Raw genomic sequence first — 20244 nt, 5'->3', positions numbered from 1 at the left:
AAAATAGGAAAAAGGTGTTTCTTCTGTAAGCTCTATAAATTTCTTCGAAGCTTTCGGATTTATTAAAATTTCGAAATATAATAAGTATAAAGACTATAAAGATTCGAAGACGCGACTCGATGCAGAATCAAGAAACGGAGAACGTGTCTTTAAAATAATAATATATTCTGGTCATTAAGAGGACTCTGTTTTTATACTCACTACAGCCATATTGAATTATGATGCAGTCAGAAGCAAAGGATCACGTGGATCTCTTCCTGCGCTATACGTCGAAATAAATTAATCTTTTCGCATGCCGTCATGCGCCTTCGATAATACGAATTGGTAAAATACATTAAAGACTCTCTTTCCGATTCGTAGATTAATAAATAACTGTGAATTTTGATTAATTATTGTAGGATCAATTTTCATCGGAAATAAATAAACAACTATATATTTGCTAGTAGAAGAATTTTTCGGTATAATATTTTACCGAAAGGATTAATTTGTTTTGACTTAATGTAATTCAATCTGGCTGCAATAAAGAAACGAGAATTTTAAAGATGCATGAAGAAACATCTTTTCCATTACATTGGATTCGCCCGGGTATAAAAAAGTTTTTTAGTTTCTGTTTATTATTTCTTGCGAATGTTTCGTATTTATTTTAATTACTGTATTTTGCACATTGCATGCATAAATAGAATGCCCGAGATGAGATAGATCGTTTACGCAACGCGCGCCAAAAGTTAGTCAAGATCTGCCTATTATATTCACCTTCGTTCGAAAAGAAATGTTACCAATCTCAAAGAACTCTCAAACATATTCTCCCATGCCCCCATACGCACATTTAATATTGTATCCTCGTTATATTTAATATCGTTATTTAGCGAAGCCGAAACGCGGCATACAAATGTTAGGAACAAGCGTGAACGGAGCGCGGATCGGCGTCGGACGCACTTACGAAACTTTATCGAAAGGTGTTCACGCGTCTTCATGAACACGAGTCCAAAGAGACGGACGTCTGAAAATGGGTAAGGAACCGTGTTCGACGAACCGTCCAAGATCTCCTCCTCGCGTACTCAAGACATCCTTTAGGCGTTTATTTTACAGTCAGAATTTTTTACGCTCGACACCACTCGCTCCGTTCGTTCGAGGAAAGAAAAATCTTAGGCGCTACAGAAACCGTACAACCCGATAAGTCTGGGAACTCTACGTACCAGGACAGTTCCTCATAATGATGCAATCGTTGCCGAGCAGTAGCACGTCCGTGAAGTTCCTGCTACGTCTCGCCACTCCCAGCAACAGGTGCTCGCCCGCGTGGGCCCTCAGCAACGCGACTTGGTCGTCCAGCGACAACGCTTTGAACTCGTCGAAACACTTGGCCCACTCGATCAAAATCAGCAATTGCTCCTTCATGCTGTCGCACACGTCGTTTATCCCAGCTATCCGCTTTGTGCTGAGGTCGATTTCGCCGTTTGGACTGTCTGGCTGCTGAAGCTACACAAATGTGCCAATATCGCGTTAAAGGAAGCAAATTCCAGATATGCATCGAAGGGAGAGAGAGAGAAAGAGAGAAAGAGAGAGAGAAAGAGAGAGAGAGAGAGAGGGGACTACTCTGTAGTTCGTAATCTATTCTGCAGAGGTATTAATTAAATAAATAACTGAAATATATATCAGAATTTTTTATGCATGGTCTTATTTTACAAGCATAAATAAATCGATTCGACAAAGTTAAAGAGAAAGTATAAAATATTGCGTGTTTATTGTAAACACAGATACACGAGCGAATTTCTAACCAGACTCTACGGAGACTTGAAATTATATTAATATAAAAATATATAAATGCTGCTTCTTTCTTTTCCATATTAAATGCTAATCTAATAAATTATAATAAACTTAAATGGCCAGCCTCGAATTTGAGCGTTGATTAATCACAAAGCGGAAATTTAAATTATTAATTTAAAGCGTTAAAAAAAATGTTTAACAAGTTAAATTCTTTTGGCAAACGTTTAGCATGAGTTTGCAAAATGCGATATCTTCACGATTGCTTTACGATTGCTTCACTTTCAATATGAGAAATGATAAATTTATAATAAAATAAATTTTATAACGCTCGCTTGGCGGATGATGATAAAAATTGCTAAGCGCACAATATTGACGGAATTAAGCGGTGGGTCGAATTTTCATGCGTGTGTTAACGAGCGATTTATAAATATTCAATTCAGCCGGAGGTCAAGCCCTCACCTCTAACACGCCAACTTGTTTGCTGAGCATTTCGGCGCGTGCATCCGCCTTCACCACGTCCTCCTTCGACGGACCCTTATTCTTGTCAGGCGGGTCCTCATTGCTGGGTCGCCGACAGCTTATCCGGTCCCTTTCGTTTTGCACGGCTGTGAAAATTATCAGGAATTTTTTCCTTGGCTCAACGTAAGCTCTCTACTCTTCAGGCAGAAGAGTAATAAAGACATGCTCGTAAAAATGAATTCCGCGTAAAAAAAAATCTGCAAAATTAAGGAACGAGTACTGTCACGTATTAACTACGCGACATGCGATTAGATATATATACTTTATTTGAAGAAAAAGCAAGGGTTAAAAGATTCGTTTCTACTGTCTTTCGGGAGTAAAATTTCGTAATGCGCGATAGATGACTTTACAAAAAAAAAAACTCACCCTCTTTCTTCATGCCGGCTCTGTAACATTTCCGAAGTCGGCAGTACCTGCATTGATTTCGCTTGTCCCTATCAATCGGGCACTTCCTTTGAAATCTGTAAAAAATAGGAAAAAAAAAAGAGGAGAAATAATTCAATAATTCTTTTTCTCCTTCAAGGAATAGCTTCGCTACGTTATAACTCGAGGCCAACGCGCGTTGGACGGACATTGATATATCATTAAAGTATTGCAATATAAGCTTACCTGCACGTGTACGAATGATTCTTTCTAACTGATCGGCGGAAGAAACCCTTGCAGCCATCGCAGGACGCGGCGCCGTAGTGCTTCCCCGTGGCGCGATCGCTGCATATGGCGCATGTTTGTGAAAGGGCGGCGTTGACTCCTGGACCAGGGAGAGCCAGGACGGGACCACCTGCTGCTCCCGCGCCCATGCCCAGATCCGCGTCTGCAACACGAAACAGACAAACATTCTCATCATTTGAGCCTTTTTGACATTGGTACACGCCGAGCGACTTCTTTCTTTTTCTTGAGAGCTAAGGAAACAATTAACTTTACCGATGAATCTCTCTCTCTCTCTCTCTCTCTCTCTCTCAAATCTTTTTTTTTTATGTTAAAATAACTCAATCGTGTAAAAATTATTCAAAACTGAAAGTTTCTTAAAAAATCTTGCAAATGCTTTTGATAATTTCTCGAATTTAAAGAAAATCTTCCCTTAGATACAGCTCGAGTAAGAATATTGAGGAATGTCTACGTTAAAACATTTACAATTCCTAAAAATAAATTGTTATCTGTGTCTGCATAAAATGGAAGGCGGTTTGAGATAATAATGTAAAGTAAAATTATGAAAGGAAATATACATTTACAAAACTTGCAAGCTTTTCAGTTTCGAATAGTATTCAAGATTTAAGATCTTCGTCATGTATACGAAGTGATTCAATGTGTGTTATTACTAACTTAATTAAAATTAGCATCATAATATCATTATCAATTTAATTAAAATTAGCATATACCAAACGGAAATCTCCGTAATCTCCGTATCGGATATCAAAAATATAAGAAATATGAGAAAATGTCGCAATATATTTGATAGAAATTGATACCTTCTTTTGTACATAATATGCACATCAGAGTTCGGAAATACATAAGTAACATTAAAAACAAAAAGATATTGAAATTAATTTACGTCATGATATTAAATTGAGAAATTATACGTTAAATATTAAGTTATGCGGTGATATTGTGCCATAGTCAATGAATTGTCGCGGCGCAAATAATTCTAAATTTTAATAACATGGATATACTGCCGCCGATACTGGGTCAGTAGGGGTTAATTATGCAAATCACCGCAAACCTTGAGAAAATGCATACGACGATAATGTAATGTGAGTGATAAAACCGCGTAGCGAATATTTAATTAATTCGAAGCTAGGATCGATTTGCGCAACACATATTTAAAAATAACCATTCGAGAGTTCTTTTTTAAATAGTTTTCAAATAATTTGATCAAAAATTCAAATTGTTTTAAATATCATGTAAAATCAAAGTTTCTTGAAGTCTGTGAATTATAATCCAGAAAATTTTTCTCTAAAAAACCTTCGAATATCTATGTAGAATGTTAAACATAAAATTTTTACCAATGTTACGTATGTGTAACGTTGTCGTTTGTGCAAGTAAAATGAAGGATGGATTGAAACAGCTACATAAAGCGTTATGAAAGAAAAGATATCTTCCAAACATTCAAAAGACTTTCAAAATTTTCAAAATATATTCAAGACTTTCAGAAATCTTTTGGTTTTGAATGATGGTTTTGAATATTCAAAACAATTCAAGATTTTCATGATATATTTGATGTGTCTTCAATAGACTACACATACTTCACATTTGCATATGTGTTTTGCAAAGTTTTTCACATTACATATATACGTGGTGAAGAACGGAAATTTACAACTTCAAATTCTGCTTAATAATATCTGGGCAATATATATTAATGCAATGTGGACATAATGCAAAGATTTATCCATGCATTAAGATAATATCCTGCTTTTATTATTAAGAATGTAAGAATAGATACTTATATTTATTATCAAAAGTAATTTTAATAGATAATTCTTAATAATAAGAAATGATGAGAAATAATATTATGATGATGAAAGATAATATTATAATGAAGCTTTAAGTATGTCAGTCGTGATAAAATACTGAAAATTTACAAAAGCTAATCGAGCTAATATGTGGAAGGAAAATACTTTCGTATAAACGATTTCACGAGCGCAACCTCTTAATTATCGTTCTTTCGACTGTGTTAATTATTATTAGATCACTGCATATAAAATGTTCTATTTCGAAAGTTATATGAAACGCTCTTACAAAATAAATGTTGACCAATGTAATCAATTAATATATATATCACATAAAAGTAGTATATTTTTTCAAAATTTCATATTTCGATAATTAGTCAAGTCCTTTTAGTTTATGTCCAATTGTTTTCTGCATTTAAAAATTTATATTGTATATTTTATCAATCTCGTTTTTTTATCCCGCGCGTGGAATTATATAGCTTCTTATTTCAACTAAAATTTCGTAAATCATTACTGTTTCAAATAAAATATAAATTCATATTGTTAACGTGGATTCTTACAATTTCCAGAGAACTGTTGACGTAACGTCGATATAACGTGTGAACAACTCAATACTTCACCGCGTGAACGTTTTAATTCTTACTTTTAATTAACTCTCGTGCGTGCCTTCAAGGAATACCGGAGATATAGATATCGCGCGAGAGACGTAGATCCGAGGCCTTGGAATAATTTATAATGTGCGATATAATAGAGTTAATTGATACGTAATATTATTTTTCTCCGTTCTTCTCCTCTCCGGCAGTAAAACTTATATACTCGAGTTCCTCTTCTTAATTCTCAATTTGCAAAGTATGTAGGCCGATATTAACAATTGTAAGAATTTGCTTCTATATTTGCTTCTATGTAATGCCAAACGAAAGGAAATCCCCAACATAAAATCGATCAGATTAAAAATCGCGATATCGCCCCTCCCTTTCCTCCCATTTAATCCCCGAGATTTTATTACCATCGTAAGTAGATTCTAATTCGTTATTTTCCAGACAGAAGAAAACATATGTCATAAACACACCGAGTTTTATGAATTCTAAATTTGCTCCGTATGACTTTATACTTTCCTTCAGATAATTATATAATTGTCTGTATATTTGAATATGAAGGCCGCATATGCGATGCAATAAACAACAGAAGATATTGCTTTTAATGTCAAACATTATACGTATTAAGACTAAGGATCATGTCACTGATAATGTCAAACGAGAAATGATCTTTATTACGGCTCTATTTCCGAGTTTGATTGTCACATGCGAAAATCACATCGCTTATCGTCGCGACATGAGCTAGGAAATTCCTGATCTTATCGGATTTATCAGCTTTAATCTTAGAAGCGCCGAAAAACAATCAGAAATTAGATGAGTTATTAGATAAATTATTCCGACTTTTTGCCATCGCAAAATTGTGCTTCCGATCATATTCTTGATTTTTAAAAAACGTAGCTCGTCGAAGTAGCGCTACATTAGAAAATGACGCAGCAGAAATGACGCGCGTGTTTTCAGATTAGAGTATAAAAATAGATTTTTTACAAATGTAAATTAAAGAAATGTTAACCCCTAGAGATATATAAGACACAACATTAGAGATATGATAGCATGAATAATTGTACCAATAAATCATCCGAAAGAATTAAAAAACATTGATATCTATTTCACAAGACGCAATATGTAGGTAAATATATTGCATAATATGTAAATATATTACACTGTAAGTATCGAAAGTCAGATTATTCGCTTGTATAAAGGTTTTATTTTTGGTTTTTGCTGAAATTGCTTCAAGTTCTATTTATTATCGCAAAGAGCGCATATATCTCTGTCATTATACCCCTCCGTTTTGCAGGACGTGTCACCCTGTCGCGCGACAGATTTTCTTCGCGTTCGTGACTCCAGTCTGCGATCTCCGCGCGTGACAGAAAAACGGAGCAGAGCTTTCGAAATCACTTGCGCAACGACTATTTATCGGCATATTAAACGTGTTTCCACAGCCGCGCGAAGGAAGGCAGGAAAACGTAGTTACGTAGGCAATCAGGGGGCAATTACAGTTCACAGCGAATAATCACTCGAAAGAAGGGGTACACGGAAAAAACGCTAATGTGTATAATGCGGCACGTGTGCTCGAATTATCGACGCACACATAGGGGATTTATGTATTGAATTTTTTTTCTGAACGTAATGATTTACATTCACGTCGGACATTCAGCGCTAAATGATTCCACGGCTGTACGATTCCTTTCCAATAAAGTACATTACGCTGATGATCAGGGTGATGAAATCTAGGTGATCTTTATTCCTACTAATTAATTTTATTAAACATAATACGTATTAATTCCTACTCAAATAGTGATCTTCCATTAAATCTTTTAGAATAATTTTTTAAAAATTACGAAATCTTTATTCAATAAAACTTGTGAGACGACTAGCAATGACAATTTTAGAAATAAAAGAATAATTCACGATCCCATACATTTCTTGCTAAGAACTCTTTTCATACACTCAAGAGCGCAAATTTCAATAGTTTACAGAAGTGTAAATCAACCAAGAATTATTTTAAGATACAAAAGAATCCAAAACAGCATGAATGTCACACATAAATTAAAGTAAGTAGTTTACAGAGTAAACTGTCCAGCGGCTCGTAAAGGAGGCTAGACGAGAGAACAGTTCGAGGTGAAAATATCCGAATATAAACACTCTGGAATATCTCTCCGAAATCGCATGTCTGATGCAGTTTTATTTTCTAGTGAAATCTTTTTCTCCACCTCTCGTCAAGATCTTCGAATAGATTCTACAAGCGGTTCGGTGTATTCAACGAGGCTTCGCAGAAGCGAAGAAATTCCACAGATTGTTGTATTATATAATTCCAACTCTCGTTCGTTCTCAACGGCAATATCTCTTGCTCAGCAGACATGGTGCTCAGCAGTATTCACACTCGCTCAGCACAATAGCGTTGCACGGTGGCGTTTCTCGAAATAGTTACCGGGTGCAGTGTCTATCGCTTCCGCGACCTTGGCATTAGGGAGGAAAATGGGTAATATTATCGGATAGCCCGACACGGTCAGCCTGCCCCTTCCTGCACATTCTCCTTGTCCGGCGAGACGTCGCGGATTCCGGACTTTGGAACGGCGACAACGATGCCGCACGCGGATACCCGATCCTCCGATCCGCCCCCATGATCCCCGAAGACGCTATATCAACGCTCGGCCGCCTAGACCAGACGGAGCCTACCCGTATGTGTGCCAAAGTCTAACGCTCGGTGACCCGCATTTGTTCATACGCGCGCACGCATACACGCAGCCTCCGAACGCGTGGCACGATACACCTTAAAGACACCCCGTTGTTTAGGCCGATGATAAAGACGTTTGGCGCGCGCCTCCTCGGCGCGTTTTGCTCTGCTCGTGCGACGCGCGAGTCCACGCATCCCGGGAACGCAAATCTCGGTGATGATTCATGATCCACGATAGCTGACGATTAAGACCGTTTGTTCTAGGCAGTATCGTGTCTGTCAAAGAGAACTGTTGCGAGACGCTCGCGGCTGGAACGGATCCATCACGAATTTCGTGAAACGGAGCGGACGTGAGGAAGCAACGGATAAAAGTTTCCGATCGCGTTGCGAAGAAAAAGAAAACGTGTCATCGCGCCAAGAAAATGATTATCGTGTCGTGCAAAAAAATGCGGCGTCCACAACGAATTCGCGTCAGCTATGTTACGCGTACGCGGTTTTCTGTATCGTCCTGCGTCAGCAGATCGGTACTTTGATAAATTCGCGGTTAATACGATAATCTTGGCCCACTCGAATGTCCGGGCGTCCAGAAATTTCTAAACTTCTGTAGCATAAACTCTCGCATAAACTTGAAAAATAGATAAAAATTTGCGCAAATTTCGGACTCGAGCTCTTTTCGACTCACTTTCAGGATTTCCTCTCGATTCACTGTCTGTCGTCTTCGAAGCTGTTTCGTTAGGATACGGGCGAGGTGAGTCTCGTAAAAGCGACCGAGCTTCAATTGATTGAGAAATGTATGCGCGCTAATGAGTGAAATTCATTGAAACACACGGTATTGCTCGGAATTAAGGTCTGATCCGAGTCGTAACTCTATCTTTCCTCTAGCTCCTGCGTGAGGCTATTACAAAATCGCGCGTATATAACCGGACTTCTCTCTTTGGAACGCGCGCGATCAACCGTGTTACTTGACAATAACCGAACAGGTGAGACAGGTGCCCGCAAACCGTCAGTAAAATACACGGAGGATCTCCGGAGCTCTCGGTTGATTCAACGAAAACATTTGCGCATTTGATCATCCTTGGCTCATCCTTCACCTATCTTCATCTCGAGGACACTCTCGTGAAGCTGAAACCTCCTCCTTCCGCAGAAAAACGCGTTACGTTCGCGCGGATCGACGTTTCACACTGTGCTTGTAAATCATATACATTACAAAGTAATCATATATTTCACGCATCGTTTGTCTACAATAAAGATGCAGATGTCGAACCGAGGACGATCACGGGAAGGAGAGACGAAATCCCTTCTTTTCGAATTCACGGAAGCATGTAAAAATTATCGAATATCGAGCAAGACACGTATTTTCCGTGAATAATTATAGAAATAAATCAATGACGTGTTCCCTCTTTTTATCTCACTGAAATTGCATTCTCAGTCTTCATATAAACCGAGATTAATCCAACGGAAGCCTTATCGTTTCTCGTGCGATATTCCGCGACAATGTCGACGCTGTTTGCGTCAGTCAATCACGGAGTTGTCCTATCATTTTTCTAAGAACTGCAGCCGAAGGTAACTTTGCATCGCAAAGTCGACATTGTTTGCTTAACACGGTTCTGACAATTTCGTGCGTACATGCCGAGGAACGAAATAGTCGCGTGAAATAACAGATAATGCCTTGCTCAAGATAATTCCTTCACGCTTTATCGCGCGGTTAAAGACAAAGGCGATTTACCGCGCTATTTTTCAATCACCGGTTTCTTCGAGAAATCATCGAACGGAAAAATTTAGTTCAATGGTAGATTCAGACACGGGTCGTAAAAAAAAAACTGAAGGTTTTGGACGAAAGCTTCGATTTTGTCGGCCAACTCCTCCGATTGATCCTTTTCTTTTGAAATTATCTAAGTTCCTTGAAAATCAAAAAACATTGTGCCGAGATCGTTTCACTAAGTTGAAATTAATGAGAGGATAACTATATGATTAATCGCGCGCTGTTCGGCAGCTAATGGGCTACCTTGAACGGACGTTACGCCACGTCAAGCCGCACAAAAAATTCGTAATGACTGAAATATTTTTGCCTTACACGGCGCAACGCGCGTACGTGGAAAACACGGTATGTCTCGAGCCTTTCCTGAATGCAGAACGAAGTTTGCAGCTGTCAGGCGCGAACCTTTTTTAGCTTCCCTTCCGGCTAAGTCGCGTCGGCAAGAAAACCCATCTAAAAAAGAAATAATCTAAAAGCACACGTTCCTAGACACGAAGTCCTTCTTGTAACGCGGTGGTGGTAGTCATGCATGATAACGTAATTATCTCTTCATGTTCTTTTTCTCCCATGATACCTGTGCGGTGCTTTCACTTTCGTGCATCACTTTCGCTACGTTTACCGAACGCTATCATAACACGGCGGTATGCCAATCCGCTGTTTCTTCTTGAGAAACAGACGAAGTCGTCGATCACCTGCGTGATCTTTGCGTTAACTTCGCGCGCGAGATCGTTAAAGAGAATTCACGATAGAAGTGTCCTTTGCTATTTCAAGTGACTTTTGCTATTTCAATACGCTTCGCGCGTAACGCGGAATCGTAATCTCTTCGAGAAGGAACAGCTCTTCTCTCTTTTCTCCTGCCGTCTCCGTCGACGTGGAGGAACGCCTCTCCGCCTTCAGGTGTCCAATTGATATCTACTTAGGTTAATGCAACGCGACGCGATTACGACACGCGGTAGCCGCGTCGCGTGCGTGTCCTATTATGTTACGTAACGTCTCTCGGTCCCGACCGCGAGAAAATTAATAGATTCCAACTTAATACGTATACGGGTTACACGGGAGAAGGAGAAGGTAATCGGCGTTGCGCCGTTCCTATTTTCTTCATATTTCTAGACGGTGGAATCGCGCGCGTACGCTACATGCTCGTCATAGTGACACTGCGAATCAATTTGCAGGCTATTAATTATTTATGCATGCCCCACCGGCTAAGTAAAACGCTTAAAGCGGCGCGGCGCGGCGCTCGAAGCCGCCGTGCCAAGGCGGTTTTTTCTTTTTTTTCTTTACTTTTGTAGGTTTTCAGCGGCGCGCACAGATATTGCCTAGTTTGCCTAGGCTGTTAGCGCGACATTAGCATAGTCAAACAGCGGTAAGGGAGAGGACACGATGGAAGAAACGAAAAGACGTAATTACTCCGGAGCCAACCTTAAAACGCGCCTTCCTGTTGACCGGTGCTGAATTGACCAGCGACGTTCAATTCGAAACGCCAAACAGGAAACAGAACGTCCATCGTATACTTCCGTATCGTCCTCTTGCCATTGTCTTTTGTTTTGTCGCCGTTTAAATTTCTGAATACGTGAGCTTCGATGCAAATCAAGCCATATTTGCTTCACGCTTTATCGAATTATTCGGTTAATGCGGCTTCGCGCTGTGCAAATGAATTATTTTGAAATCCCCAAAAAACTTCATAATATTTTTGAATCGCAAATGTCACGTTTAAATAACGACGGCTAGATTTACACCGTTTCAAAGCTATAAGAAGCTCAGACATGCGATACGCGATTATCGAACGATGTACGCGATTCAGAATATCTGCATCCCATAAAAATCAATAAATCATCGGCATCATCGTTTTAATTTTAGCCGTTTGTTAAAAAAAAAAGAAGACTTTATTTGCAACGCACTTTCCAGCGTAATCCTATTAATAATTCATATAATGACCGATCATTAAAATCAGCATAAGAATATTCTGTAGCGCGATTATCTGTTATGCAAACTCGGAATAAACAAACATTGTTAAATCCGCGTCTTATTAACGATTCTCAGCCTTCTGCACGACTTAGACTGCGTTCGGAAACTTCACTCGGGTGTACACCAGCATCGTTCTATCTTTGTTACTTACTAAAAATTGAACAAGGACAAAACGACGCTGGTGTGCACCCCGAGTGAAGTTTCCGAACGCAGCTTTACGCCTGTCAAGACGCACGTTCTCATCCACGATAATTCAATCCGCTATCTTCCGTAATCTTGAATCGTATAATCGAAGAAATTTATCACCATATATCAAATTTGTATTTTTGTTAGTATCCAACCTTGATACGAGCCAAAAATATTCAAGGAAAACCAAACACGAGAGCGATAAGCCTCTGTGAGATTTCTCAATAAAGCCTAGATAAGTTTAACAGAATTTCGATAAAAATCATTTTACTAAATATTAAAAATTAATGTAAAAATATTACGCGTATTAACCGTAGATGACAATATCAAGTAGATTATAAAGTGTCAGTTTTAAATATTTTATTTCGATACGATCGTTAAGTACTTTAATCACGTTTTTCACTCTCCCTTTCTTTACTCCCATTTTTATAATTATGTGAATTTTTGCTATCACGTACATGCTATATTGATGCGTCAGTCACACACACGCACAAGCATGTCACGATCTGGCGCCACTCGCAATATGCAGAGCGCACACATGGCACACGACCAAGAACGTTCCATCGAAACAATAAAACCCTAGGATTAAAACTTAATACTTTCTACCTGAGATGCATTCAGTCCTTTACCTGAATTTTTTTAATGCTGCTCAACACTTTCGAAGATATTTATTATATTTATAATATACATATAATGTGTATCTTTTTTGTTGGGAGAAAAACTCGCGTCATTTTTATTTTATTTACAAATAATATATAGTTATTAATTTTGCGATATTTTAAAGAAGGAGAAAAGACAAATCAAAGAAAATAAGACAAAAACCCGGATAGTTCGTAAAAGGTTAATACGTGAAGCAAATTATGTATCAATCTTGGATTTTAATTTCGTTTATTAACCAAGGCAAAAACTAAAGAGAAAATTAATAACAATATTTTTAAGTTCTCGCTCTCTTCTGACAGTTTTTGAATATTTTTTCCAAAGGTGTGCCCATTTATTCCAAAGAAATTTTAAATACTACCTTCGATATTATTAAAGGTCGAATTATTATAAGGGTCGGGGTACTAAAACGCGGATACGCCACTGTCTGTACACGGTGCGAATATTCGCAGTGCGACGCCGTTGACGATAACACGACGACGTGTCAACTGGAATGATAAGGGGCTTCTCTCTTTCTTTCTCTGTCTCCTTCTGTCTCACATCGCAGAGATTTTTAATTGCGACGTTCTCTACCCGGAGGGAGTGCTGCCAGCAAACCGAGACTTGAGATCTGTTTACTTTAGCTGCCTCCTTCTTTCCGCGTTTAAGATCAAATAGTTGTACATTTCAGCCTTAGAGAGAAAAAGACGTAATGCGTAAAAAGCACGTCTAAAGTGAACAGTATTTCCGGATATGTCTAAAGATGATCACTATGTTTCTTCAAAGCTCTATAATCATATGAAAGATAGAGGGATATAAGCTAGAATTCGCTTTTTTTAGGCAGAAGAATGATTTCCAAAATAAATTCCGTTTTCAAAATTAAATGAATATTTACAGAAAAATTTAGGCGCACAGATTTGTAAAATAATACATTCTTGACATATTAAAATAATTTCTATTTAAAAAGAGATATACATAAAATCATAAATTTTATTACGTAATGTTAACTTTATACGTTATCTCTCAACAAAGTGTTTTATTTCGCTATTATTTTGCTTTTTGTCTCTCCGATACGATTTACGATACGAATGTCGAAACCGACAGCGCTGAGGTCGCTGCCTGTCTCGTCTATTCGGACGTAAAATTATTTGAATTATTGTTCTCTGCCGATGTGACAGGCGATATATTCTAAAATGGAACGGCAAGTCACTCCTCGAGCCAGGCTTAATTAATCCAGAGACCGTCGATGCAACCGGACCTCAACGCGCAGCGCGCAGCCACACACGGATGCGGAATGTCACGCGAAAACGCAAGTCACGTTTAGGTCATGGCACAATTAGATCGAACGCGAGCCAGCGGCCGTCACGCGCGCAAAACCTTCCTTCAGGATGATCGCTGTTGGCGTTTCTTCTAATCGTCGCCGGAAAGTTTTCGAGCGCGCTACATATCGCGGAGAGATATTCTTTTACGTAACGTCGAATAAACAACCGGAATTGGAAAGCCCGGCAAGATAGAGTGGTCCAGCCGCTTCTTTGAGAGCCAGAGAGGAATTTAATTTACTAAAGTAATATGTTTTAAAAACATAAAGTGCCGATTAATTTTTAAAGTATATATGTATAAATTTAGGAAACGAGTTAAGTTATTGACGTTAAATTATTCAATCTGAAAAACTGACTAATTTTTGTGCGTTTTCTTAATCTTAAATTTACAAATGTTATTTCGAACAATGCGATTGTTGATTTTTATTTCGTGAAGCAGAAAGTTAAATAATGGTAAAATAGAATTTTCTTGGTCGTTAGAATAAAAGAATGCGATTTCATAATAGTTGGTGCACGTCCATCGATAAGCGTATGACTTTTCGCATAATATGAGTAATATGAATATGGACTGTCGCCTATCTATGACGAATTCTAACAGTTGACTCACCAATTAAATTCGTTATACAACAAAATATTCACATCATTTTTAAATAAATTTCAGTTTATGGCTCTTAGCCCACTTTGTAGATCGTCTTATAAATTTCGTTCTCTTTATCGAAATAGTACCTCGTTACGTAATCGCGAGACATGATTCGATGACTTTGCGATAATAACAGAGTAGAGAATCACAAAAGGCTGTGTAACATTTTGAACAATAAATTTCCCAAATTTACCTTTATTAATCAATGAGAATCCCTTATAGAAATTTAATACTGTAAGTGATTTTTTGGCTAGTAATTAATCACTTAAAAGCATTATTAAAAGCACTGTTAATAGTGCTTTTAATAGTGCTTTTAAATGATTAATCACTAGCCAAAAAATCACTTACAGTATTAAATTTCTATAAGGGATAATTTTTCTTTTTCGTTTTTGTTTCAGTAAAAAATAAAAAAGCAAAAAATAAAAACGAAAAATACAATTACAACAAACGTTCATGAAGGGTCAGTTATTGAAATAAAACGAAACTGACGCGTAACAGAGTTGCTAAAGAATGCTCAACATTGTCGCAATTGGAAAATGATACTTATCCCCTTACGATCCTCCACTTGCAGATATAACAACGGGAATGATACGATAATGTGACGCATGCAACGGAGAGGAATAAAAAGGGAACAGGAACGCACCTGCCAGGCCCATCGTGAGGACTCTCTTTTTCAACCGGTTGGTCCGTGCCGGTCCCCTTCGATCTCGATCAATCGCCACTCTCTCGATCACTATCGCCACGCTGGCGACGTGTTTACTTTCTTACCGGCTATCCGTTCGCGATTCAATTGAGAGGTCAATCCTTGATTAATTTCGCCGTTTCCGTCCGTTACCGATTATTCCTTTTTTTTTCTCTCCTCCCCCCCTCTCTCTCTCTCTCTCTCTCTCTCTCTCTCTCCTCTCGATGTTTTTCTATGAATACGTGAGGCGCGTATTCATGCGAGATGACAGGAATCCTTCATGGTTCCACCTGTCTCGGAACTGAACGATTTTAACGCAGTGCCGAAAAATTACGGGATGACGAACGGGAACGCGAGCGGTGACGATGATAATCACGACGGCGTTAATGACCTTCGCCAGACACCACGACGGCGGTCCGGTGACGACTGGCAAACAGCTGTAAACGTACGCACGTTTTGCCGTCGTGCCTTGCTTGCCACGGTTTCCCGATGGTGGGAGGCCGGAGCCGCGGACGTGAGCGTTTAACGCGATCGTGCGCTTCGTGAATCTTTTCGCGGGTCTTTCCGGATTTCAGAGATACTTAAGATCCTGAGAGATTGTGGAACCAATTTTTTAATGGTCCCCCCCTTCCTCCCCCGAACGAGGGGGCGCGCAACTCCGCAACTGTCAATCTTTGGAAAAATTCTCAGGTGCGAGATTACACTTCAGCTAGTTTCGTATCTTTCAACGATCTGTGTATATCCCCAGAGATATAACCGTGAAATAAATTCAGTAATCAAAAAATATGTGGTGATAAGATCGGAATGATACGATATTGACGATCGTTTAATCTCGCTCGTTCATCTGACCAGGAACGTCGATATCCGCGCTCTGCGCTGTAACGAAAAACAATTTGTTACGCGAATGCAAATCGAAAAGTTCTTTGTCCTTGCCACGACGGAGACAAGAAAGCGTGTCGTCGTTATGCTACCTATTTATTTATGACGATTCATCACGGAGCCAGGTGGTTTGTCAGATGACATTACGTCATTGCGTCCTAGGAACTGACGCCTGAGATCAGATGCGCGCAAACTGCATCGTTCTTTTTGTGCGAGAGCCTGCGTGAGCGTCGGAACCGGCTAAAAATACAGAAAATGGGTTTTGCGTTGTCAAAAATATACATATTGCCTCTCGCACATGCATATATTTATCTCATTCATAGATCATGCTATAGATATCACGCAACGTTAAGAGTCGTTACTTGGCGCGGAATGGTTAATTAACATGCGATTCATTAACAGCAGTCACTTACAATAGCGACAAAAGATCCTCAAGAAAATGTAAATGTAAAACGAGATTAAGAATTCACGAAATCCTCCAAGAAAGCTCTTTTCGAAATCTATTCTAAAATATTAATACGAAATAAAAATTTTACAGATACAAATGCGTACGCTTGAAGCAAAACTCGTTCGTTTACGAAAGAACAATAACTTCCTTAATTTCGTGCATCTCTGTTCAATAATCAACTCCTTCCGACGTTTTCCCGTGCGCATCGCTGTGTCCGAGCTGTTCGTTATTGTTCGTTATTTTTTCTCCATCGGCACGACTGACTCCCTATCTGTGACTAGACAGCTGTGACAAAGAGACTGCTGAGATTGCTCGCGATTTTCGCGCAAACACAAGCCACGGAGGACGACGTGTGTAACAAAGCTCCTGCCGGTTGGACATACGCAGAGAAAGAAAGACGGGAAGGAAGAGAGAGAAAAGAACCGAAGTGAGTCAGTTTCCCTGCGATAAAGCACAATACAGAAAGCTCCTGTTCCCGCACCGACGGACAATGAGACAGCTAACGAAAGTGTGATTCATGCCTCCGTTTTCTTCGTGTGTTCGCCTCCTCCTCCTTTCCCCCCCGCGTGTCGGGGATATACTTATTAGCGCTCGTGCTTGTGTGCACTCGGTATCACCGGTGGCGGTGTCGCATTGTTCGAAAAATCTACGGGGGTGACGAACGACGACCGCGATAATTCCGCGAGCGGGCCGACGGGTACCGAGAAAACAGAAATACCGGCGTAGTGCAATGAAGCCGCCAGTATCTTTGGATGTCTGCCTTGTGTATTTTTAGATTTTCGTATCGTGTCATGCGTGTTGTATACGGCTGATTTGTCGGGCGTTAATTGCGAGATAACCGCGGTAAACGTGAACAACATTTCGCGGTGATATAATCGACGGAGCTATTCCCTGCGCTTTTTTTAAACAATTTCATATCTCTTAGATAAACGCCCATCGATTTGAAATCGATTTCATCGAGTTTATTATTGGATGATATACACATCAGTCCACGCTCGAGTTGCGTGGGCATTTGGAAAAAGGATTTTTCGAAAAGTATAAACATGTTACACTTTCAAGCACAAATCTGATAAAAAAAACAACAACGGCGCAACATATCTATGTATATTAAAAATCGACAACGTCGACTTGAGAAGTCTAATAATAAACATCACTCAAATGATAATGTAATCGCATTTAACGGAGGAATCCGTAGGGTTAATGGTAGTTTACATCTGCCATTAGATAATTCGTCTATGTGTACAGTTAACGTAAAAAAAATTGGTATCTTATCCCGTGTGTAAATAAGATAAGATAAGATGAAAAGATACATTTTCTCAATAATATTTTTGGCAAGTTTTTCAAACTGCGGCAATTGTCGATGCAATTTGTTACAGTACGCACAAGCTCAAATAATAGTCGAATTATGATGATTACTTGGAATATTCGTTATTTTTTCGCCGATGATCGGAAAAGTAGATTTGCATAAATTTTAAAAGATTAAACATTTTTTGACAAGCAAGTACTTGGTGTATTTTTTTAGATCTCAAAATCTCGGATACTCGCAACTCGTCGCGTCGCGTAAAAGAGTCACGGTTCGCGTATACTTGACGCGAAACATTACCGTGTCTCTTGATATCGGATCGTTTTTTTTCTTTTTAGCTGTGTGCGAGAACAAACTGTTTACGTCAATACAAATAATTTATGAAATAGAATCCAAGGAACTAAATTGCAAATGTTAAATTCCATGTAATATCCCTGTAATATATCCATTTACGATTTTTTTTTTTAATAAATACCCATATCTGCAATATTACAATATCCGGCTTTCAGCTTCATTTCTTTTTTTTAAATTTAGCAATCTTAGATTACTGGAGAGAGAGAGAGAGAGAGAGAGAGAGAGAGAGAGAGAGAGAGAGAGATTTCGGTGTTTTATTTATGATCAAAACCGTCGTAAATTATGTGATACGACAATCAAAAAAGCGAGATATTCGTAATCTGTTTGATACACGTGTAAGTACCACTGCAATGATAAATTGATAACAGATATGAAACTAGTTAAATGACTAGATAAAAAGATAAACCATTTTCCGAGAAGAAAGAAAATATCGACTATATACCTATAAATTAACTTATAATGCTCAGAAAATTTGCTGTATCTTTTAAGCTTCTGTTTCTTTTACTACAGCATTTCACTCTCTTATTTCATTTTCAATTTTCCGCTCTTTTTCAAGTTACCTATATCATGTAATTCTACTTGCGCAGCATGCCCATAACTTACGCGTCAAAGAAATACCAAGACATCTTTGAATGCGATCGTCACGCGTGATTTTCCCCCCCTAAAAAAAGAGATCACACTTTCTTATTATTGTACAAACACGAGAAGGTACTCACAGGTCCCGAGATATTCACAGGTACCGAAATCCAGATCGGGCTGAAATATGTCGAAGGAAAAGGCCTCGTCGTCGAGTTTCATCGCGGAGCGTTCTTTTTCGCTGCGTTTCGTAGTGGCAATCGTCGCGGAATAACGAGAACGAGACCACTCTCGAATTGCAGACGAAACGTCGAATGCGCGATCACTACCAGTACGCGTTTCGTAAACAGATCGGCGTATGTTGTACAGTGCACTGTCGTCATTCGGATCCTAGCCTCTAGTCGTTGACATGACCCGGCGCCGTCACTCGGTATTGAGAGTGTAACTCCGAGAAGAAGCTACGCGAAGTCACGGAGGAGCTCTACACGACGGTTTGATCTCGACGAACGCACTAAAGTGCGGGATAGAATTTTTCGTTTTGAGAGATCGCTGGGGTAGACGGTGCTCGCAGTGGGAAAAGAGGAGGCAACGGGAGGGGGGGAATAACTCGGAACTGATAATCTAATCTTGTCCTGCGCGCCGTTACACTTATGCACATACGATGCATTAGGTTCGTTGGAATGTTTTCCTCCGAAACAATTAAAGAAAAAGGGAGAGCAAAGGGGGAGTGATTGATAGCTGGTCCTCGCAAAGAAGGTAAACAATCGAACACTAATAATACAAATGAAGTCGGATTAACGGCGTAAATATATGATACAAGCAAACACTTTAAGAATGAATCCGCATGGAAAGAATTTACTTTTTGCTCTAGAAGAATTTATCTTTAAAATTAGAGACTATAAAATGGTTCTTAGTAAAATGTAACTCTATTTTTAACTCTTATTATAGAAATGTAGTTTCTAAACACTTCATTAGCCAACCGATACCGTCTATTTTTAGCAAATATCATTTTTGAAGTTTTTTTTTATATTATTTTAATCAAATAGATACACTAAAAAAAATTTTTAATATTTAAAAATATTTATTTGAATAGTCCTAACAACATATTTACTATGTTGTTAAATAAATATGTTGTTAGGACTATTCAAATAAATATTTTTAAATATTAAAAAAATTTTTTTTCAGTGTATTAACAAGAATTTGTAACAAGAAATTTGTTAGAATGAAAATCATTCTTTAAGAACCTGAAGCACTGTGACATATTGTTCAAATAAGAAAATAAAAATATATTATAAAATTATATATCAGTTATATTAGAAATTCTGTTATTACGTAAGAATACTTACGTAATCTCTTATACAATATTACTTAAAACAATTTGATTTGAAAATTTGAGGAGCCACAAAAATACATCCAATTTACTCGAGCTGAAGGAAAACGCGTTCCTTTATTTTTACATTTGCAAAACAATGCGACCCATCAATTTTTTCAAAACAAACGGAA

General features: G+C 38.6%; 1 protein-coding gene across 5 annotated transcripts in view; it reads right to left on the bottom strand.

Moving 5' to 3' along the window:
* Positions 1-20244, bottom strand: part of Hnf4 (Hepatocyte nuclear factor 4) — a 35727-nt gene that overhangs the window by 5944 nt on the left and 9539 nt on the right. For 3 of the 5 annotated variants that reach the window (XM_071787324.1, XM_071787325.1, XM_071787327.1), the window contains exons 3-6: positions 2893-3094; positions 2650-2744; positions 2224-2369; positions 1197-1476 (exon numbers count right to left, since the gene is read on the bottom strand). In XM_071787324.1, the coding sequence (XP_071643425.1) occupies positions 1197-1476; positions 2224-2369; positions 2650-2744; positions 2893-3094 (723 nt within the window). Of the gene's footprint in view, positions 1-1196; positions 1477-2223; positions 2370-2649; positions 2745-2892; positions 3095-15142; positions 15733-18881; positions 19259-20244 lie in introns of those variants that run through there. The other 2 variants (XM_071787326.1, XM_071787328.1) reach the window with 2 other exon arrangements.

Source organism: Temnothorax longispinosus, chromosome 9 (assembly GCF_030848805.1).
Source record: "Temnothorax longispinosus isolate EJ_2023e chromosome 9, Tlon_JGU_v1, whole genome shotgun sequence".
Classification (NCBI taxonomy): Eukaryota; Metazoa; Arthropoda; class Insecta; order Hymenoptera; family Formicidae; genus Temnothorax; species Temnothorax longispinosus.
This window is presented reverse-complemented; position numbering and strand designations above follow the sequence as displayed.